This window comes from Uranotaenia lowii, chromosome 2, assembly GCF_029784155.1.
Source record: "Uranotaenia lowii strain MFRU-FL chromosome 2, ASM2978415v1, whole genome shotgun sequence".
NCBI lineage: Eukaryota > Metazoa > Arthropoda > Insecta > Diptera > Culicidae > Uranotaenia > Uranotaenia lowii.
In genome coordinates, this window is record NC_073692.1 from 428,669,746 (window position 1) to 428,693,348 (window position 23,603).

The 23,603-nt window shown below is 33.0% G+C and overlaps 1 protein-coding gene across 1 annotated transcript in view; it reads left to right on the plus strand.

The window, feature by feature from the left end:
- LOC129743510 (protein kinase C, brain isozyme) overlaps window positions 1-23,603 on the plus strand; it is a 110,785-nt gene that overhangs the window by 70,114 nt on the left and 17,068 nt on the right. Inside the window, exons 5-8 of the mRNA XM_055735543.1 lie at window positions 12,742-12,895; window positions 12,959-13,199; window positions 13,274-13,579; window positions 13,657-13,748. Coding sequence (XP_055591518.1) covers window positions 12,742-12,895; window positions 12,959-13,199; window positions 13,274-13,579; window positions 13,657-13,748 — 793 coding nt within the window. The remainder of the gene's footprint in view (window positions 1-12,741; window positions 12,896-12,958; window positions 13,200-13,273; window positions 13,580-13,656; window positions 13,749-23,603) is intronic.

A 23,603-nucleotide genomic window follows, 5' to 3' on the forward strand; every position in this document is an offset into this window, starting at 1 on the left:
TGCGATACTATAACCGATGTTAACCTTCAGTATTAAAATGGGTATTTTAATAACAATTTCTTGTAGAAGGGAAGGTTAAGGTTAGGTTAATAATTCAAAGCATAATACAAAAACATAGGAGAGAGTTAAAATTATACTTAGCTTTGATTACCCCCGCTGAAGGCAAAAAACAGAAACTTTTACAAATCCATTTCCGTTCCTTTTGGATTATCCAAAAAGATCGCAGCAATCAGGAAATTCTTCATTGTCAGTCGCAATTTGACCGAAAATAAATCTTCATCTGTGTTCCATGGAGTAACCGGAACATCTACCGCTATCCATTCCTCTCCTCCACAGCACCTCGCGAACAACTCCTGCCTCGACGACACCAAGGCACAATAAGCTGAAGATAAACTTCTCGCAGCTCGATTCCATTTATTGAGTTCCGATTTATACTCGATCAAAGAAAAAGTCGTAGTAAACCGAGGTTGTTTTCAACCAAAAACACGTGGGTGAAAATTTAACTTTAACTTATGAAGACACAAAAAAAACTGTTTAATGCCACTATAAATTCACTTTTCCAAATTAACTTTTGTTAGATTTCCAAATCACCATCTTGGAAATGAAATTTTGTTCTTCCTCGATTTCAAATTCAAAGGCGCTTGCCTGTTTTGAGCAACGACTCTGTTATGGATCACCAGCCAGTGTACACTTCAATCCTAATTTTATTTGATTTCCAAAGGCTTGTTACTAGAATCACAATTACACACTTTTCCCGGCGGTTTCCAATGGGGACAATTAATGCTCGCCGGGGATACGATCGAGAAGATCGCAAAACGATGTAATTTATGAATGAAACACTTCAATTTCACTTGTACAATCTAAATTTCCGGAAAAAAAAATCACGAGTCTAAAAAAACGCGTGCGCTTGACACGAGCCAACGCCTACTCCCCCTGAAGCTTATGAGCAGTGTTCGATACAAAATTTGATCAATGGTCTACGATCGACTGGAAACCAATTATTTTATTGATTCACTGAAAAGAAGACCATTTTACTGTAGATATTACTGTAGACATTACTATAGACATTACTATAGACACAACAGTGAAAAAAAATTGGATTTGCTCCTAAATCGTGCTAACACAAAAGGAGAAACCCTATATAAACAGTATGACAAAAAAATGATTTGATGCAAATACATACCAAAACATTCTAAGTTACTCCAGCATGTCCAATGACCCTTATCGTGTAATCAACACAATCTTCAACGTGTCGTTAACTTAACGTCAAAAGAAGGTACGATCTACTTATAAATAACATTTGACATTTATGGTGTCCGAAAGGAAAGGTACAATTCCGTTCCTAATCTTGTGTTTTGTGTACGTGGGTCCGACAGTGAACACCTAATCCTGAAGATGCTTCCAATTCCTAATCTGGTATCAACCTCATCCGGACCAGCAGCCAGCCAGACAAAAGCCCATTCAGAGTAAAATGTTTGATAATTTTATCTCCCAATTAAATGGTCCTATCCTTACCATTCTTCACTCTCGTTGTTTGCTCTCTGTGTTTGTGTGGGTGAGTGAGAAAACAGTGAGAAACAAAACAGAGTCAAAAAAAACCAAGATTTCCACACAGCCTCCTTCGGTTGTTTATGGGTTTCAATTTTCCATTCAAACAGCCAACTATGTGCTTGAACAGACAACTCAGAATGGAAGCAAAAACCAAGTAGGGGAGGAGCGGGCTATATGCGCCTATTAAGCAGAACACTGATTTAATCAAATATCACGTCGAATATGTGTACAAAAACTATATACACGTGTGCAGGCATCTGTTTTCTATACAATGAAGTAATTTTTATGTTCAAATTTTCTTCTGTTTCCAAGAAAACGATTTTATTGTAAGTGTTGTCTAAAATGCCGAACCTCAAATTGTGCGGGCTAAATGCGCCTATTTATGTTTTGAACAAAAATTCTGTTTTTTGGGCAATATTTCCGTATAACTTCATTGAAACTGCTAGAAAGTAATAATTTCAGTACGACAAAGCTGAAGTTTTATAAAAATCTATGTATATTTTAATTTTGTGGAATAAAACAAAAGTTAGGGTTGCCATACTATGGAGGCAGTTCATCCATGAGAAAAACTTTATCAAATTTGTCTTTAGATCTTCAATTCTCTCTTAAGATGTTATTCAGAGCTTAGATTTGAAGGTTCAGTGATAAAAATCATTTATTTATTCTATTTAACCTGTTATTTTAGGATGGAGGCATTTTACAAACATGATGGGGGCATACAAAAACACTCTATTATTCCACTAAATAATCATTATTAAACGTCCACAAAAGCTGAAATATGTTTAATTTCTTAAGTTCATTTGAGTAAGAAACAAAAACCATCCTAGTTTATGTTTTAAACTTCTTTACGTGTAATTTTTAAAAGTCGAAATATTACATCAAAATGTATCGAAACCTTGTATGATTTTTTAAATTTTTTTGAGTTTATAAATTCATAAAATTCTTTCTTGCCTTATGTTCTAAGCGTATCACCCTCAAAATGCATTGGTCAGATAAGCTGTCTAGTAAGCCATTTCGCCAAACAGCCGTAGGGTCATTTTACCCGATAGGCCCATTTAGGAAACCTTTCCCCTAAGCTATAAGAAGGTTGGAGTACAGCCTAAACGGAAAACCGACCCAAGTTTTGTGGTTTTGCAAGTTGGCTAAATTACCTTACTGTGTGTAAAGTGTTGGAGGTGTGGCTGGAGGAGGAGGGGGAAAACTCCCGTGTTAAGATGTCCGCCGGCTTATCGCTTTTCCCGGGCGACCTTCCATTTGTGTCATACTACCTACTAATATACAGCCAGCAAGCCAGCAAACAAAAAGCAGCTCATTATTGTTACGAGATTGTTTGTCTAATGTAGATGAAATGGATGGAAAATTATACGAGAAAGTGAAGAACGTTCTTCGGTGTGTTAGGTTAGAATCGGAAATCTTGCGCCGGAAGTAAGGCAAAGCGTGAGAAGGTGGCAGATTTATGGAGTGCTGCCATCGATAAGCAAAGGGAGTAATTTAGAATTTGAGCTATCTCAGAAATAATTACTTTGGGTTCTGCTTTCGTTGGGATCTGGTTTAATTCAAACTGGGATTTGAGTGACAAATGAGAGAACTGTGGTCATTAAGGATGGAATAAATGGTTTCAGAACAAGCTCTAAACCTTCCATGAAAATTAAACAAATTTTGTTAGTAGAACTAATACAAATGAACTTATAAGTCACATTGGCTGTTTTTTCAGCACAACCGCAAAAATATTAGCAGAATAGTTTTACCAACCGAAAGAACAATTAAGGTAAAAATTTAGATTTATTTAAAAAAAAAATTGTTTATTCCGAAAATTCTCGTGATTTTTGGGTCATTTTTGTGCAATTTTTGTGACTTTTTCTTTAGTAATTTTCGTGTCATTCTCGAAAATAAAATTTTAAAAATTTTGTCTGATTATTATAAAGTTTTTTATTTCATAATCTTTGTTCAGTTGCACAATGGAAAAAATGTGTATAAACCACGAAAAAATTCAATATCTTTCCTTCTACAGGAAACAAATCTTTGTAAAAATACTTTCATATAGTGGAAATGTCCGGAAATCGATTGAACTTAGTTTCAGACGCCGCACGAGCTTAAGAACGGAGATAAAGTGACTTTTAGGCCCCTAATTCACCCATTTGTTCTGTAAACAATCCGTAAAAATACAATTCTAGGCTTGAATTTTTTTTGCAAAAATAGACCTATCATGTGTGATTTTTTCGAGAAATCGAAAGAAGGCTGTTTGAGCAACAGTACGCTTCGGAAATGAAGTTATGGCTGATTTTACACTCGATTCCCCTATATTTATTAATTAATTATGAAAAAAAAGTTCGACCTTCAAAATCTTTAAACCAAATGAGACTTTTCTTGTTTGATTTTTTTTCCAAGGAATCGAATTAAGCCTATTTGAGTCACCGCGCGCTTTGGAAAATGGAGTTATGACAGTTTACCCCTCAATTCTCCTACATTTTTCAAATAGTTAAGAAAAAGCATGTTCGGACTTAAAGCTTTTGGAGCAAATAGAATGTTTATATCTTATGTGATTTTTTCGAGGAACCTAACAAAGACTATTTTAGCCATCGCACGCATTGAAACAGGAATTATGGCTGTTGAACCCTCAATTCCCAACATATTTCATAAAGTTGAAAAAACGCATGTTCGGACTCGAAAATTCGGCACCAAATGAGATTTATCTTGTGTGATTTTTCCGAGCAATCGAATGAATGCTGTTTGAACCACCACATGCTTCAAAAAATGAAGTTGTGTCTGTTTTTACCCTCAACATCACTACATTTTTCAAATAGTTAAGAAAAAGCATCTTCGGAATTGAATATTTTGAACCAAATAATTGAAAAATTTAAGGGAATTGAGGTTAAAAACACCTTTTACACCATTTTCCGATGCGTGCAGTGACTCAAACAGCCTTCTTTTTATTCCTCGAAAAAATCACACAAGATAGGTCTGTTTTTGATCAGTAACTTAAAGCTCAAATTAGTTTTTTTCTGAATTGTTTGAAAAAAAAAATAGAGGAATTAGGGGTTAAAAAGGCACTATATCTCCATTCGTTTGCTTATTCGGCATCTTAAACTACGTTTAATCGATTCTCCGGACTAAAGGAAAGTATTTGTCAAAGATTTGTTTCGTGTGGGAGGGAAGATATTGAATTTCTTCGCGGTTTATACACTTTTTTCCCCATTGTGTATTGTTTAGTTATTTTAGTAAATTTAGTTCGCACTAACCCGACATAAATTGAAACGATAGTATACGGGTCGTTCACTTCATTACAAATTCTGCTGACCATTCCAAACATCGAATTTGCTTTGGCTACCACTTGCTCTATGTGCTTAGAGAAATTCAGTTCTCTATCTATCTCCACTCCAAGATCTTGTAACCACGGGCTAGCCTACTGCTCAGCGGAGCAAGAACCCCCCTCTAGCCTCAGGGTCGGCACTCTTAAAAGGAATCGCGGAATCAAGGAAACACTTTAGATCGGTTAAGAGAACTCCCACTTTATTTTCCCGAAAACGTAAAGCACTAACGTGACACTGGGCGAATGGCTTTTTGGTTGTTCACTCCCCCGATATGAGGGTTTTCCCCAAGGAATTTAAATGGTCCTACCTCGTGTTGCGGTGGTGACAATGGTGCCGTGACGGTGTTGTGGGTTGGCTTCGGCTCGATAACCTTCTCGCGTCTTCCCGACGGCTGGTGACAGGGATCCAAGGATCTCTTGGTGGGTTGTAGCGACGACGGACGAAGCACGCTGGGTATCGGCTGGTAGTTCACGACCTTTCGCAGTTTAGGTGGAGCGGATTGGCGGTTCCCTGGATGGCGACCTCAAGGGCAAACCTTCGGTGGATCGACCGGTGGAGCTGATGTTGTTGTTCAGCCAAAAATTACGGGGTCCTAAGGCACATGATGGGATACGGAAATGGATTAGTCGGACGCCGGGTACGGGGTTCAAAATGGCGGTTACCTGGTTAAAAGGTGTGTCCCAGATAACTTGCTGGGTTGCCTACTGGCTTTGTGCGGTTGTGTGGTATGGTGAAGTCGACGTCTCGAGCTTACGGATCCAAATGAGCCTATTTCTTAGCAAGGCTATTGACCCCGTACTCCGGTCATAGACATTTGAGGTCCGTCCAGTAATTCCTCCCATCATGTCCTGTTACGCTTCGATGCGTTAGCGTTACCGTTACCATAACGCGTCCTTCAGCTCCACCTGGTGTCGACTAGCGCTCTGTTGACCTGATCACGCCGCCTCTACGCGTTCGGTATCTTGGAGTGGTCATTCTCCGTTCCTCCCCAAAGCACCTCCTTGAATCTTGATGGTGTTTTTCGCAATTTAAACTATGATTCTCACTACACTAAACGGTAAACTAACGCACTGGTTACAATCTTTTACCGACGTCTTTCTAGTAACGATCAAGCTGTTTTCGAGGCTATACTCATAGACTATGTCCGATGTTTTCCGAGAAAATGAAATAACGCTACATTTCGATGCGTTAATTTTCAATCCATAGTTTCTGCAACATTCTGAAAATCGGTACAAAGCGTTTTGCAGAATCAAACAATCTTTCTGGTCACGAACAGGAAGAAATATCTTCAAATCATCAGCGTATATCAGCACGAACACGTCGTGCAGAGCTTCGGGAAACTCGTTCATAACAGTGATGAAAAGAAGAGGTCCCAAGTGACTCCCTTGTGGTACACCACTGTTAACCGAGAATGCACCAGATCTGACATTTCCCAGCTTCACGTACTGAACTCTTTCAATAAGGTAAGAATGTATCCATTTAAGGCAGTTACCAGCAATTCCATTCTTGCAAAGTACGGAAAGAAGAGCATTGATCTCGACCACATCAAATGCTTTCGACATGTCCGTGTATATAGTGTCGACTTGAAGTCCTCGCATCTGTGAAGTTCGCGATACAAATTCACCAAGATTTGTCACGGTCGACCGCCGTCTCAGAAAACCATGTTGAACGTCCGACATTTTCCTCTCCAGCCAAGGGTACATTTGGTCGTAAACGATGCTCTCAAAAAGCTTTGGTATGGCAGACAGTATTGCCACTCCACGATAATTTACAACTAAAAGTTTAGAAGAACTTTTATGTATCGGTACGATGTGCGAAATCTTCCAAAACTTCGAACAAATTCCTTCGTGAAGTGAGTCTGAGAACAGGCGGTATAAGGGTGCTTCGAGTCCGTTTACACACTTTCTAAGGACCGAGTTCGGTAAGCCATCGGGACCACTACCTTTGGATTCATCGAGCATTATAATTTTCTCTCTGACCTCTAACATCGATATTGTTAGCTCAGGAATAACTTCTTCTGGAAATTGATATTCTTGATCACTTGGTACATTATTCGAGCAGTATACACTTCGAAAATAATTTGCAAATAGTTCTGATGCATCTTTCGAATTATCTGCTTTATCAGTGTGATATGAAACATTTTTCGGTATTAAGTTTGATTTGCGCTTGGAATTAACATATTTCCAGAAATTTTTCGGTTCAGTTTGGATATTTCTTTGAAGATTTTCAAGGTACTTTTGTTTATTTTGCTTTATTCTCTAACATTTTTGTGTCGTTTTCTAGTCATTCAGTACCGGTATATATATATTTTTTAAACAATTTTCTGCCACTTTTTTACTACATTGTTTTTATTTTGCGTTATTTTCAAATCATTTTCATTTGATTTTTGCAATATTTTACGGTTCTTTGTGCCGTTTAGTGTCATTTTTGTATCATTTGAAAGCCATGTTATTTAATTTTCGAACTGTACATTTGTTTTTTTTTGCCTGTTTTTATGTGTAGTAATTTATGAGAATTTTGATGACATTTTTGATGAACGAAATTTTAATGATATTTTAATGAAATTTTCATGAAGTTTTAATGAAATTTTAATGACATTTTTTCACATTTTTGTCATTGTTGTCATTGTTGTCATTTTTGTCATTTTTGTCATTTTTGTCATTTTTGTCATTTTTGTCATTTTTGCCATTTTTGTCATTTTTGTCATTTTTGTCATTTTTGTCATTTTTGTCATTTTTGTCATTTTTGTCATTTTTGTCATTTTTGTCATTTTTGTCATTTTTGTCATTTTTGTCATTTTTGTCATTTTTGTCATTTTTGTCATTTTTGTCATTTTTGTCATTTTTGTCATTTTTGTCATTTTTGTCATTTTTGTCATTTTTGTCATTTTTGTCATTTTTGTCATTTTTGTCATTTTTGTCATTTTTGTCATTTTTGTCATTTTTGTCATTTTTGTCATTTTTGTCATTTTTGTCATTTTTGTCATTTTTGTCATTTTTGTCATTTTTGTCATTTTTGTCATTTTTGTCATTTTTGTCATTTTTGTCATTTTTGTCATTTTTGTCATTTTTGTCATTTTTGTCATTTTTGTCATTTTTGTCATTTTTGTCATTTTTGTCATTTTTGTCATTTTTGTCATTTTTGTCATTTTTGTCATTTTTGTCATTTTTGGTCATTTTTGGTCATTTTTGTCATTTTTGTCATTTTTGTCATTTTTGTCATTTTTGTCATTTTTGTTATTTTTGTCATTTTTGTCATTTTTGTCATTTTTGTCATTTTTGTCATTTTTGTCATTTTTGTCATTTTTGTCATTTTTGTCATTTTTGTCATTTTTGTCATTTTTGTCATTTTTGTCATTTTTGTCATTTTTGTCATTTTTGTCATTTTTGTCATTTTTGTCATTTTTGTCATTTTTGTCATTTTTGTCATTTTTGTCATTTTTGTCATTTTTGTCATTTTTGTCATTTTTGTCATTTTTGTCATTTTTGTCATTTTTGTCATTTTTGTCATTTTTGTCATTTTTGTCATTTTTGTCATTTTTGTCATTTTTGTCATTTTTGTCATTTTTGTCATTTTTGTCATTTTTGTCATTTTTGTCATTTTTGTCATTTTTGTCATTTTTGCCATTTTTGTCATTTTTGTCATTTTTGTCATTTTTGTCATTTTTGCCATTTTTGTCATTTTTGTCATTTTTGTCATTTTTGTCATTTTTGTCATTTTTGTCATTTTTGTCATTTTTGTCATTTTTGTCATTTTTGTCATTTTTGTCATTTTTGTCATTTTTGTCATTTTTGTCATTTTTGTCATTTTTGTCATTTTTGTCATTTTTGTCATTTTTGTCATTTTTGTCATTTTTGTCATTTTTGTCATTTTTGTCATTTTTGTCATTTTTGTCATTTTTGTCATTTTTGTCATTTTTGTCATTTTTGTCATTTTTGTCATTTTTGTCATTTTTGTCATTTTTGTCATTTTTGTCATTTTTGTCATTTTTGTCATTTTTGTCATTTTTGTCATTTTTGTCATTTTTGTCATTTTTGTCATTTTTGTCATTTTTGTCATTTTTGTCATTTTTGTCATTTTTGTCATTTTTGTCATTTTTGTCATTTTTGTCATTTTTGTCATTTTTGTCATTTTTGTCATTTTTGTCATTTTTGTCATTTTTGTCATTTTTGTCATTTTTGTCATTTTTGTCATTTTTGTCATTTTTGTCATTTTTGTCATTTTTGTCATTTTTGTCATTTTTGTCATTTTTGTCATTTTTGTCATTTTTGTCATTTTTGTCATTTTTGTCATTTTTGTCATTTTTGTCATTTTTGTCATTTTTGTCATTTTTGTCATTTTTGTCATTTTTGTCATTTTTGTCATTTTTGTCATTTTTGTCATTTTTGTCATTTTTGTCATTTTTGTCATTTTTGTCATTTTTGTCATTTTTGTCATTTTTGTCATTTTTGTCATTTTTGTCATTTTTGTCATTTTTGTCATTTTTGTCATTTTTGTCATTTTTGTCATTTTTGTCATTTTTGTCATTTTTGTCATTTTTGTCATTTTTGTCATTTTTGTCATTTTTGTCATTTTTGTCATTTTTGTCATTTTTGTCATTTTTGTCATTTTTGTCATTTTTGTCATTTTTGTCATTTTTGTCATTTTTGTCATTTTTGTCATTTTTGTCATTTTTGTCATTTTTGTCATTTTTGTCATTTTTGTCATTTTTGTCATTTTTGTCATTTTTGTCATTTTTGTCATTTTTGTCATTTTTGTCATTTTTGTCATTTTTGTCATTTTTGTCATTTTTGTCATTTTTGTCATTTTTGTCATTTTTGTCATTTTTGTCATTTTTGTCATTTTTGTCATTTTTGTCATTTTTGTCATTTTTGTCATTTTTGTCATTTTTGTCATTTTTGTCATTTTTGTCATTTTTGTCATTTTTGTCATTTTTGTCATTTTTGTCATTTTTGTCATTTTTGTCATTTTTGTCATTTTTGTCATTTTTGTCATTTTTGTCATTTTTGTCATTTTTGTCATTTTTGTCATTTTTGTCATTTTTGTCATTTTTGTCATTTTTGTCATTTTTGTCATTTTTGTCATTTTTGTCATTTTTGTCATTTTTGTCATTTTTGTCATTTTTGTCATTTTTGTCATTTTTGTCATTTTTGTCATTTTTGTCATTTTTGTCATTTTTGTCATTTTTGTCATTTTTGTCATTTTTGTCATTTTTGTCATTTTTGTCATTTTTGTCATTTTTGTCATTTTTGTCATTTTTGTCATTTTTGTCATTTTTGTCATTTTTGTCATTTTTGTCATTTTTGTCATTTTTGTCATTTTTGTCATTTTTGTCATTTTTGTCATTTTTGTCATTTTTGTCATTTTTGTCATTTTTGTCATTTTTGTCATTTTTGTCATTTTTGTCATTTTTGTCATTTTTGTCATTTTTGTCATTTTTGTCATTTTTGTCATTTTTGTCATTTTTGTCATTTTTGTCATTTTTGTCATTTTTGTCATTTTTGTCATTTTTGTCATTTTTGTCATTTTTGTCATTTTTGTCATTTTTGTCATTTTTGTCATTTTTGTCATTTTTGTCATTTTTGTCATTTTTGTCATTTTTGTCATTTTTGTCATTTTTGTCATTTTTGTCATTTTTGTCATTTTTGTCATTTTTGTCATTTTTGTCATTTTTGTCATTTTTGTCATTTTTGTCATTTTTGTCATTTTTGTCATTTTTGTCATTTTTGTCATTTTTGTCATTTTTGTCATTTTTGTCATTTTTGTCATTTTTGTCATTTTTGTCATTTTTGTCATTTTTGTCATTTTTGTCATTTTTGTCATTTTTGTCATTTTTGTCATTTTTGTCATTTTTGTCATTTTTGTCATTTTTGTCATTTTTGTCATTTTTGTCATTTTTGTCATTTTTGTCATTTTTGTCATTTTTGTCATTTTTGTCATTTTTGTCATTTTTGTCATTTTTGTCATTTTTGTCATTTTTGTCATTTTTGTCATTTTTGTCATTTTTGTCATTTTTGTCATTTTTGTCATTTTTGTCATTTTTGTCATTTTTGTCATTTTTGTCATTTTTGTCATTTTTGTCATTTTTGTCATTTTTGTCATTTTTGTCATTTTTGTCATTTTTGTCATTTTTGTCATTTTTGTCATTTTTGTCATTTTTGTCATTTTTGTCATTTTTGTCATTTTTGTCATTTTTGTCATTTTTGTCATTTTTGTCATTTTTGTCATTTTTGTCATTTTTGTCATTTTTGTCATTTTTGTCATTTTTGTCATTTTTGTCATTTTTGTCATTTTTGTCATTTTTGTCATTTTTGTCATTTTTGTCATTTTTGTCATTTTTGTCATTTTTGTCATTTTTGTCATTTTTGTCATTTTTGTCATTTTTGTCATTTTTGTCATTTTTGTCATTTTTGTCATTTTTGTCATTTTTGTCATTTTTGTCATTTTTGTCATTTTTGTCATTTTTGTCATTTTTGTCATTTTTGTCATTTTTGTCATTTTTGTCATTTTTGTCATTTTTGTCATTTTTGTCATTTTTGTCATTTTTGTCATTTTTGTCATTTTTGTCATTTTTGTCATTTTTGTCATTTTTGTCATTTTTGTCATTTTTGTCATTTTTGTCATTTTTGTCATTTTTGTCATTTTTGTCATTTTTGTCATTTTTGTCATTTTTGTCATTTTTTTCATTTTTTTCATTTTTTTCATTTTTGTCATTTTTGTCATTTTTGTCATTTTTGTCATTTTTGTCATTTTTGTCATTTTTGTCATTTTTGTCATTTTTGTCATTTTTGTCATTTTTGTCATTTTTGTCATTTTTGTCATTTTTGTCATTTTTGTCATTTTTGGCTATTTGTCATTTTTTCATTTTGTCATTTTTGTCATTTTTGTCATTTTTGTCATTTTTGTCATTTTTGCCATATTTGTCATTTTTGTCATTTTTGTCTTTTTTTTGGTCATTTTTGTCGTTTTTGCTTATAAATTAAGAGTGACTCAATAAGATATGTATGACAAAAAATAATTTTATTCGACAATTTTACATTGAAATCATCATAATTTTTTGTGAACGTTTTAGCATGGATGTATTCAGGATTTCTCATAACGCCTATGAGTAGGCAATCACTTCAGTAGGAAGAATAAATAAAAGAAAAAATGAGTTCGTTATTCATTCGATACATATTTTTATGTACCGTATTTCATTCGCCTTAACAGCTTACCTTCATATCTTGGAGAATGAATCGCAATACTCGAGAACATACAGGACTGCTAGCCAAATCTGTCGACTGTGAAAATTTATTTCTCTAAGCCAACCCACGCAATAGCATTGCCCTATTTAAAATCAGTATCGATACTCGCCAGATAGGTCTCGAAAATGTCCATATATTTCGCTCCTATCGGATGTCAACTAAAACATACCAAGATACCAAATCTGACCCCTTAACACAAATCTCGGTGCACCCCGGTTCTGAGGTTTTATTTCCGTTTTGCACTAAATTCTGCTACCCGCCTTTATAATCTGATGGCACATTCGAGCCCAATATCGAACCCAAACCAAACCATAACATAACAGACACATTCCGGTGCCATTCGTTACGGTTCGACATTTCGTGGGGGTAGATAGTGAAAGTTTTTTTTCCAGAAAATTAATCGGTGTGACTTAATAAGGAAGGTTTAAATTTTCAGTTGGAATGATTCCAAATTTAACACTTTATTTATTTTATACTATGATGTACGAAATTCAAAAATATGCTTTCACAATTGTTTGAAAAAAGTGGTAACCTATTGAGTTCCAGGAAAAATCATTAAAGTCTATCATTTGCTTCAATGAGTGTGTCTCAAATCTCAACACAAAACTAACGATACGATAACCTTTCTTCAACAGTGAAAAAGGCCCGGAATCTGATTCCCATGGATCCGAACGGTTCCAGCGATCCGTACGTCAAGATCAAGCTGATCCCGGACTCGGACAACGTGAAGAAGAAAACCAAAACCATTCGCGCCAATCTGAATCCGGAATGGAACGAGACGCTTGTTTTGTAGGAAATTAGTATTTTCAACTTTTTTTTTTCCTCAAGACTTCTAACGTTCTTTCTTTCCAGTGACCTCCGGGCCGAGGACAAAGACCGGCGGATCCTAGTCGAGGTGTGGGATTGGGATCGTACCTCCCGGAACGACTTCATGGGTTCGCTGTCGTTTGGCATCTCGGAGGTGCTCAAGAATCCGGTCGATGGGTGGTTCAAGCTGCTGACCCAGGAAGAGGGCGAGTACTACAACGTTCCGGTGCCCGAGGAAGGTGCCGATCTGGCAACGCTCAAGAGTCAGATGAGGGTATGTGAGAGTGTGAGTTTTCCCCCTAGCTGTCCCCCGCAAATCGATTGATCCTTTATCTTGGCTTTCCCCAAACCCAAATCTAGAAAACGTCCATCTCCAAGAAGGGTCCGGTTTTGGGCGACAAAGATGTTCCTCACAATATGGGCAAGAAGGACGTGATCCGGGCCACGGACTTCAACTTCCTGATGGTTCTCGGTAAGGGTTCCTTCGGCAAGGTCATGCTGGCCGAGCGTAAGGGAACCGACGAGCTGTACGCAATAAAGATTTTGAAGAAGGACATCATCATCCAGGACGACGATGTCGAATGTACGATGGTGGAAAAACGGGTATTGGCATTGTCCAGCAAGCCACCATTCCTCGTTCAGCTGCATTCCTGTTTCCAAACAATGGTTGGTGTTGAAGGAAGAAATTGTTTTTTCTCGTAGGGTCATAAAATGTGCATTTTATTTTATATGTTTGCTTCCAGGATCGACTATACTTCGTTATGGAGTATGTCAATGGTGGGGATTTGATGTTCCAAATACAACAGTGTGGTAAATTTAAGGAACCAGTCGCAGTGTAAGTATAATCTCATTATTTCTCTAATGGCTGCATCTGCAAGTTCAATCCAAATTTAACATTTAGGAATACCCTAGAAATTTATCAAAACCGAAAATCAAAATTACTAGAATTTAAATAATAATAAGGAACGAAGTAATATCTATTTTCGGACGAAAAAAAATGTCATGTTGTAGAAGATTTTTTTTACAACACACAGTTAACTTCAGTTAATTACATATATCATATGGCCCAAAGGAATAAATTAGCATAAAAATGTTCGTGTTGTGCTATTTTAAATAAATTTTTCAAAACCGTGTAGTTTTCGTTCGATCGTAGAAAATATGAAAATAGTATACTAAAAATCTGAAAAATTTACCAAACATAGTATAAAAATGAAGAATTTTCTGCCATCATACATTCAAAATTGATCAAAATTGAAAGGCGATTTTTTGATTCAAACTTCCCGGGTTGGCGAAACGATGACTTATGTTTTACGCATGTTGGTAGTACTGTTCATCATGTGTGTCAAATTTCGCGTCAAAATAATACACAGTCAAATTAGTGATTGATTATGCTTGTTTTATGACGTTCCAAAAATAATTTCTTCTGCATAGGGCAACTCATGGTATGTGCACCACGATAATACGGCATCTCACACGCCTCTCTTCGTCGAAAGTTTTTTGCAAAAATTCGACTAATATTGTACCGCAACTACCATAATCGCCTGAATTTGCTCCGAATGACTTCTGACTGTTTAGCGAACTTAAAAAGCCGCTGCGGGGACTCTGTTTACACTCAATTGAGAAGATAAAAGTCGAATCGAAGAAGGCTCTGGAGGCCGTTTTGCAAAAGGATATTCAAAGTGTTATAATGAGAATAGAGGTCATTATATAGAGGTCAGAACTAGGTTCGATGAATTTAATTCTCTTTGGCACCCTTTAGGCCTTTAATCTACAAAATAAAAGGTCTTTTTCTGCACACACATACAAGAGGTCTGTTGGGCACATATCAGAGCTTTCGTCGCAAAATTTAGTAAGAAATTATAGCTACATTTGTTTTCTCTTACTGGAAACGGTCTTCTAAGTCTTCATTTTTCCAAAGAACCGTGGTTGAATTCAGATAACAAATTGTCTACAGATGAATGAACGAATGTAGGGTAAATTTACCCGACCTTTTTGCCGTTTCGATGATCCAATTATTGACCACCAGCAATGTAAAACAGATCTTTACTAACAATGCTCAATTGACAGTTAATAGAATCGACGGTTAAACTAAAAACTAACACCTTTGGGAACATAAACCTCAAAAAACGACTCCATCTTTTGCTCTGAATTTTCGGAGGTTAATTTTCCGTTTCTCGCTCGTACACGCTAGTGGGACGCCAGTTATTGTGCGTAAGAAATGTCAAGAACAACTCTATTCTGAAACATTGAGCCACCGACAGAATGACGTGAGATGAGCGTAAAAGTCAATGCGACAATGGAAAACCGGGCTTCAGTCATAGAACATCAAGGCTTTTGAAAACATAAATGAAATTCGGTTGGGAGCATGATGAATCTAGTATGGTGGTCTCACTTTGGCAAAAAGTAGACTAGGGTTGGATGCGGTGGTGGGGACGAAACGCAGCCGAAATTTGACAGCTGGCTGGGATGCCAGGTGCTATAATTTTTGTGAATCACGGAGTTTTGCCAATCATCAGGATATTGCTCAGACAAAGATTTCGCCATGATTTTTGAAAATACAATCCATAGAAGCGAAAAAATTCTTCCGGCTCAGTTCCGGGCTGGTAAGCAAAGCTGGAAGACGTTGGACCAATAGACGACGGAGCCAGTTTTGTCGGTAAAATGGCGAGGTATGACATTCTATTGTCCGAGAAGCGACTGGCCTTCCTGTAGAAACATCTGATTTTGATCGAGATGAAACAGCTGCTTCAGGAAGACCCCCATCTGTTGCCATCGCTGCTCCAGAAGATCCAATCGAGTAATCCAGATCTGATCTATCTTTTGGCAAAATCAGATGGAGTTTTTGGCCCTTTTTAATGAGGGAACCGGTGGCAGTGTCGTAGTGCATGATGTAGCCTCGACTGCCGCTTCGATGGTGAACACCCTGAGTCCGACCTTGATGCCATCGATCGGACAAGCAACATCCGGTTTAGGATTATGATTGTTTGGTCCACCCTTAAAAGATTTTTCCTATTATCACGGTTAATCACAGCTATTTCGGAGCATCCGAAAAGTGCGTAGTGCATTGTAATTTAAGATACAAAAAAGTGTTTCGAATAAAATGAATTCATTGAATTCTCAAATCATTTCTATATCCTCGGAAGTCTAGTTTAAATAAAGTAAAATAAACTAAAACCCAATTTTATTTTGAATCTTTTGATCTTTGGTCTACGACAGGGATGAGCAACCCGCGGCCCGCGGGCCGCATGCGGCCCTCGAGGCATGTTTGTGCGGCCCGCGAAGCTAATCTCAAATTAAATTTATATTATGTATTTTTTTCAAAGAAAGATAATTTATTATCATAAAATAGCAGTCTCTACTGAACCAAAAATAATGTATTAATTACTTCATCAAATATGCACGTCACTTATTTGCAGTTACATTAGCCCCATAATAATTCAGATTGTTCATTTTTTTTGTAGGATTTCTCGACAAAAACAATATCTGTAGTTCTGTGATTCAACTCAAAAATATTGTAAAGACTACTCAGGAAAACAGCACTTTTGGTGCCTTTGTTTGAATAACAAATTTAGATAAATTTTGGCGTCCTAAATTCAAAACATTTCCCAGATTTTGTCAATAACTTCTGGTTTCGGTGATATGGCGTGTGGAAATTTTTAACTTCATCATTTTTTGGTGATATCGATCTTTTATAACTGATAAATCAATAAACCTTCACAATAACCAAAAGCTGATTTTGAATCAAGTTACTATCCTTCATTCAATCAAGGTCTCAGAGCAGATATGCCAAGATATTCTTGTAACGCTTTCAAAAAAATTAATTCTACAATAGAAATTCCAAAAAATAATTTTAACTTGTTCAACAACTTTGTTGAAGACTGCGAAATTATTTGACTCAAAAATATCAAAGATTCAATATAGTTTTATTTTTCTTTAAAACTTCGTCAAAACTCCCGTTTTGCAGGTTTGGAAAAAAATAACAAAAAGAAAACTTCCATAACTTTTTTTTCAGAATTCAAAATAATTCGCGATCTTTGGGAAGGTTGATCATTGAGTCGATAAGTATTTGATTTTTACAGTTTTGTAAAATTAGTACACAAATTGAATTACTTATTTTTTATCTCTTTTTAAAAAGTTATTTCGAAAACTATAGCTGACAAAAAAATTCATTGAATATTTGGATTCAGCGCCTCCGAATAAGTCATAATCAATTCTGAGATTACTTGTACCTCGGAAAAATGTGAATTTCGTTGTTTTGCTTGAAACTTCATTGGCAAATCATGCCAAACATCGATTGTATTGAGTCATTTCACTAGAAAATTAGCAATCCACATTACCAAAGTCATAAGATTTTAATGTGCCAGCCTTAGAAAATCTATCCAAGAAGTATTTAAATTAAATCATCTGAGAAAATTTATGAAATCTTAAAAAAAAAAATCTAGAATCAAAAATTTAATGTGTAACATAACATTGACAAAAAAAATCTGGATAAAAATCTGTGAAACAATGAATTTTCCATAATTTTTACACCTTGCTCAATATCTCAATGCAATGAATTTATACGGAACTTCAAATTAAAAAATAATCACCGTTCCGAGAAATAAAACTGAGGCTTCATGACAAAATTTATATAAATTGTATAAAAAAACTTTTCAAAAATTAGCACAGAAAAAATTGCTATGGGTAAGCTCCATGAAACTTTTAAATAGAAGTGATGATGAAAAATACCATCGGATTTGTTCGATCAAAAACGGGGTATTCTCCGAAAACGATTCAAATCTTTTTACGAACCATAGGAAGACTTTAAAAAAATTTCATTTTTGATAAATAAAAGCGAAGCAAATGATGTTTTCTTTTTGTCAGAAAGAGTTTTCGCTAACAATTTAAAAAAAAAATCGAGTGATTATTCAATTTCGGCTGGTCTAATCGCCTTATACTTAAACAAATGTTCATGCAAGTACATGAATTCGTTTTATTTATCCTTTTTCAGTTTTATTTTTGGTAAAAATTTACCTTTTAAAAAAATACGTAAAACTTTGCAAACTATTTTTACCTAAATGTTGTTTTTAATGCGGCCCGCCGATAGAATTTCAAATCAAAAGTGGCCCGTTGCTTTAAAAGGTTGCTCACCCCTGGTCTACGACATGCACAGACATACATAGACTTTTTTTTTCCAAATTTCTCTAACTTTGTATCTCTCTCCCTGGACCCCCTTTTTCGTAAACACTGCAGCCAGCTGTCAAAACTTTTTTCAATATGGCTAAACGTGCGATTTGACATGTGAGACCATCATACTAGATTCATCATGGTTGGGAGGGAAGCATAAAACAAGCTTTCATTTGAATAAGTCGGAAGTGCAGAATTCCAGTGGAGAATTTTTTTTAAATGTTTACTCATTTTAAAAAAGTTATGATTTTAACAATTCAGTTTTTTTAGAATATTTTTATGTGAATTAGAATCATTGGTTTATATGGAAGACAACAGAACCTTCATTTACATTGATCAGAAGGACCGATTTTTAAATGAATTATGTTCGCAAGTGTTTTGGACTTTCATTTTTTAAAGAATATGATATCAATTCTCTTCGAAGAAATCAAAACAGACAAGATCTGTAAGAAAATCTTTTAATCTGAACACTCCAATAAATTTACCCAATATGCATACAATAACATGCTTATGCAGTACGGCAGTACTGATAAAATTTGAATAAAGCTTATCTGCTGTGATAATAAAAACGTTGAATTAAATGATTTCATTTTTCACTTCTCTCATCGTTTAGATTAATCCAAATGTATGGTGTATTTGGCTTAATTTTCACTTAGTATATCTGATTTTAAACCACTGTGTACTATGGGAGACCAGGGCAAAGGTGCCAAGTGTCCTGATTTTTCAGAATTTGTCCTGATTTTCGAGATCCCGTCCTGCTTTTTCTAAAACTCTTTAATTATCCTGGTTTTTGAAAAATGGTCTTTAAAACCTTCTGAATTGTTCTGATTTTCACTAAAGCATCACAATAAGGAAGTTTTGCCAATAGTAGCACAGCTAAGCACATGATTTTGGTTTTTATGCTGTATTTTAGTCATTTCAACCAATTTCACTAAATTGTTTTTTGTCGATTGCACTCATACAGGATTTGGTCAACATGATCCAAAATATGAAGAGTTTGAAAAACGTGACATAAAATTTTAAAAAATCATTTAAAACAGCTGAATACCAATTTCGAGACGGCCCCTTTTGAGGGGGTCTTCCATATAAACCACCCAATTTAGAGAATTCGGATCCAAAATCGAAAAAAAAACACGAAGCCTCTGGTTCGAGAGGCCGGAATAGCATTTATCACACGTGAAATTTCCTCAGAAGTCAAATCTGACACAGAATTCAACCGGAACCATCTGAGTGAAGTGTTATTTGACCTTTTTGCCCAGTTTTAATTTTTTTTCTGTATATGTCCTACCAACATAAAATTTTGTGTCATTGAAATTCCATAGAATGAACTGAAAGGTATTCAATACTTTTTTAAAGTGCCTATTTGAAGGTGAAAGGATAAAAGGACGCGATCTGTTTTTTCCCTTTTTACCCCTATAAAGAAGATTAGTTATTATAAAATAATTAATTTAGGACTCACTTGGAAGTCGATCGATTTTTTACATAATGATTATCAATTTAAAGGTTAAAAATAACTCAACCCCGCGTGAAGTTTCAGATCGTTCTGATTCATGGAATATATCTATTCAAAAAGTTGATTTATGTTGAATATATTTTTCATGAAAGCGGGAATATTTGTAATGAAGGCAACCTCTGTATCATTTCATCTATCTTCAAGAAACATTCATTCCACATTGAAATCTTTTGCAATTTGCCGGCTGAAAAACTGTTTTGATCAAATTAAGTTTTAGGAAGTTATGACTGTTTATTTTTCTGAATAATAAGAGCTTCACTTAAATGTCTCTAGTTTAGCTCAACTGCAGATTTGAATTTTTGAGAAAATTGCACATGAGAAGTTATATCTCGGGTTTTCCAGCCTTCGACTTCGAGTTTTTTTGGGATTTAGGGTGGAATTTTTCCAATTGTACAATATTTTTACAATATAATTATCGAAAGCAAGGGGTTCGTTGTTGGCGTAAAACAGTTGTTTAAGATTTATCGTCATGAAATTAGGGAAAAGGGATTTTTGAGATCGATATTTCGATTAAATTTTAAAATGTTGAGTGAATGGTTAGGATAAATCTGATAAAAAGTAATCCCTCAAAGCCTTTTAAGACATTGCAAGTTGCCCGACATTTGAATACATACCTAGATATGTTTTTCATCGAGTTAATTTCAAAACTTCAATTTAAATATTTCAAGATAGAAAAAATAAATTTATGGAAATATGAAATGTCGTTGAATAAAGGTTGAATTATTGAAAATCAACATTGAGTGAATTAAAAAATTAAGTGGAGTGGAGTGAGTGGAAAACAGTTGATTAGAGCACAGAAACTACTAAAATTATTAGCTAAACGTAAATATCCACTTATTTAGCAAAAAAAAAAACATGTCATGCCATGTAATCAATGAACGTGGTCAATTTTGTATGGAAATTTGTTTGGAAGAAGAAGTTTTTGCATATGAAATCATCCAGGAAATTCAATTAAGCGTGAAATAAAGTTTGTCTTTTATGAGATATTGATTTTACCTATTCTTAAGCTTCATTTTTCGCCAACATGAGAAGAAGCAAAATATTTCACGATAAAAGTTATCACCATTCCATAACAAAAAATCGGCTGGCTTTGCTTGCTGAAGCTTTCAATAATTTCATGACATGTTTTTGCGAAGGTTATATAAACCAACAAATCAACAAAAAATAGGATTTTTTTTTTAAACTTTCAGTACATCTTTGGTGAATTTAGAATCGTTGCGCTAATTCAGAACTCAATTATTTGCATCCATAAAATGTATTGCTAATATTGGTAGTAAAACAAACAAACAAAGTTTTTGTAGGCAAAAAAATATAAATTTTATATTTCCATACATATCTTGCAGCGGACTCATGTACAACAATGAGGCAGGAGGGGATTGAGCGAACCAATTGTTGCAAGATCCGAAATTATCTCTGGTTATGTATGGATTGTAATTTTTTTTCGAAATCATGTTGTTAAAATTGTCCAACAAACGTTTCGTGAAGAAAACCGATACAATAAATGTATTGTTCTGACCTAAAACCTTATTTGCCGTAGATGGAATCTTAAGGTTTTGTTTAACAATTAGAACAAAAATCTCTCGAAAAATTAAAACTATCGATAGATGCATATTTCACAGCAGAAAATATCGTAAAAAGCCTCATTTCAACTGTGAACATTCCAATTGATATGATTCAGTATTGTTTTTGGTTAAAAGTTGAAAAACAGCTGAAATATTGACCATTTTGCCGTGAAACAAGAGGTAAGGGGCAACGATTGGCAAATCACCCTATAATGTGATTTGTAGTTAAATGATTAGAAACTATCCTGAATTTCAACAAATGTTCAATGGAATATTAGTCTTAATGAATTTTGATCATTGAATTTACTTGTTATGAATTGACATATCAATCCTAACAAATGCTCGTAGCACAACTCTCTGGAGCCACTCTACAAGCTGAGGTGACATATTTATCTTCTCCGTTTCTCGAAGGGTAGTTATTGTCGGAGACCATAAAACAAAAGCACTCTAAGCCGCCTAATTTCCTTAATTAGCCATTCAAAAGTGTAATCAAGATCCAGAACGAAAAAAAGTATCCAAACAAATAAAGAAACTGGGCAGTATCCCGGAATTTGTGACATGAAACCACCATAAAAAAGGAAATTCGTATAGCTACTTGGGAATGGTAAATGGGAACGGATTCTCTCCGGAGCAGATGGTTAATTGGATTATCTTTATTGTGCTAAGTTGACTCGAGAGGGAAATTTTTAAAGTCAAAACAGGAACCCTTTTTCCAACTAATTTACTGTGATTGGGCTTGGTTTTTTGTTTTTTGTTTTCATTCAAAAATTTCCAATCTCGCTTTGTTCAACAAATGATATATTTACTAAGATAATATTATTCGCCGTCTTAAAACTTCTCAAACGCACAGGTAGTGAGTAAAAATGAGCTCTCATAATTAACACCCCCGTTGGTGTAAGAACAAAGAGAAAAAGGAAAGCGAGATAGTCAGTTGGGAAGTAATGGGCACCACATTTTTCCCCAACCAGATTGCGTGGTGCTTCCTGGTGCTGATTTCAGGTTTGGCTAATTATGCCATCCATTCATTCATTCATTCATGATGCCTGGTCTGGTCAGTGCTCGACCGGTAGGAAGCCGTTTTTCCAGTTGCTGGTCAGTTCAGTGGGATTCAGCCGGGAGCAGGATATCACGCGTGATAATTGTCGTCGTCGTTGATAATTATTTTCCTTCCATTTTCCACCAAACTTGGCTGGCCGTCGCTGGCGCGTGGCTTTCATTTTTCACACTACTAAAGTAGAAAGCGGACAAGCGTAAAAGTGCAGGAAACAGAAAGATGAATGATTTTGGGTTTTCCGGGGGTTTTCCTCCAAGGCAGTCAGCTGTAGGTAATTTGAATATAAATGAGAGTCTAAAAGTACAGATTTTTTGTTCTACAATTTGTGATTGAAGAGTTGAGATACTATATATTTTTTCAGTTATGTCAATTTTGTCAATTTTGTCAATTTTATCAATTTTGTCAATTTTGTCAATTTTGTCAATTTTGTCAATTTTGTCAATTTTGTCAATTTTGTCAATTTTGTCAATTTTGTCAATTTTGTCAATTTTGTCAATTTTGTCAATTTTGTCAATTTTGTCAATTTTGTCAATTTTGTCAATTTTGTCAATTTTGTCAATTTTGTCAATTTTGTCAATTTTGTCAATTTTGTCAATTTTGTCAATTTTGTCAATTTTGTCAATTTTGTCAATTTTGTCAATTTTGTCATTTTGTCAATTTTGTCAATTTTGTCAATTTTGTCAATTTTGTCAATTTTGTCAATTTTGTCAATTTTGTCAATTTTGTCAATTTTGTCAATTTTGTCAATTTTGTCAATTTTTTTCAATATTGTCAATTTTGTCAATTTTGTCAATTTTGTCAATTTTGTCAGTTTTGTCAATTTTGTCAATTTTGTCAATTGTGTCAATTTTGTCAATTTTGTCAATTTTGTCAATTTTGTCAATTTTGTCAATTTTGTCAATTTTGTCAATTTTGTCAATTTTGTCAATTTTGTCAATTTTGTCAATTTTGTCAATTTTGTCAATTTAGTCAATTTTGTCAATTTTGTCAATTTTGTCAATTTTGTCAATTTTGTCAATTTTGTCAATTTTGTCAATTTTGTCAATTTTGTCAATTTTGTCAATTTTGTCAATTTTGTCAATTTTGTCAATTTTGTCAATTTTGTCAATTTTGTCAATTTTGTCAATTTTGTCAATTTTGTCAATTTTGTCAATTTTGTCAATTTTGTCAATTTTGTCAATTTTGTCAATTTTGTCAATTTTGTCAATTTTGTCAATTTTGTCAATTTTGTCAATTTTGTCAATTTTGTCAATTTTGTCAATTTTGTCATTTTGTCAATTTTGTCAATTTTGTCAATTTTGTCAATTTTGTCAATTTTGTCAATTTTGTCAATTTTGTCAATTTTGTCAATTTTGTCAATTTTGTCAATTTTGTCAATTTTGTCAATTTTGTCAA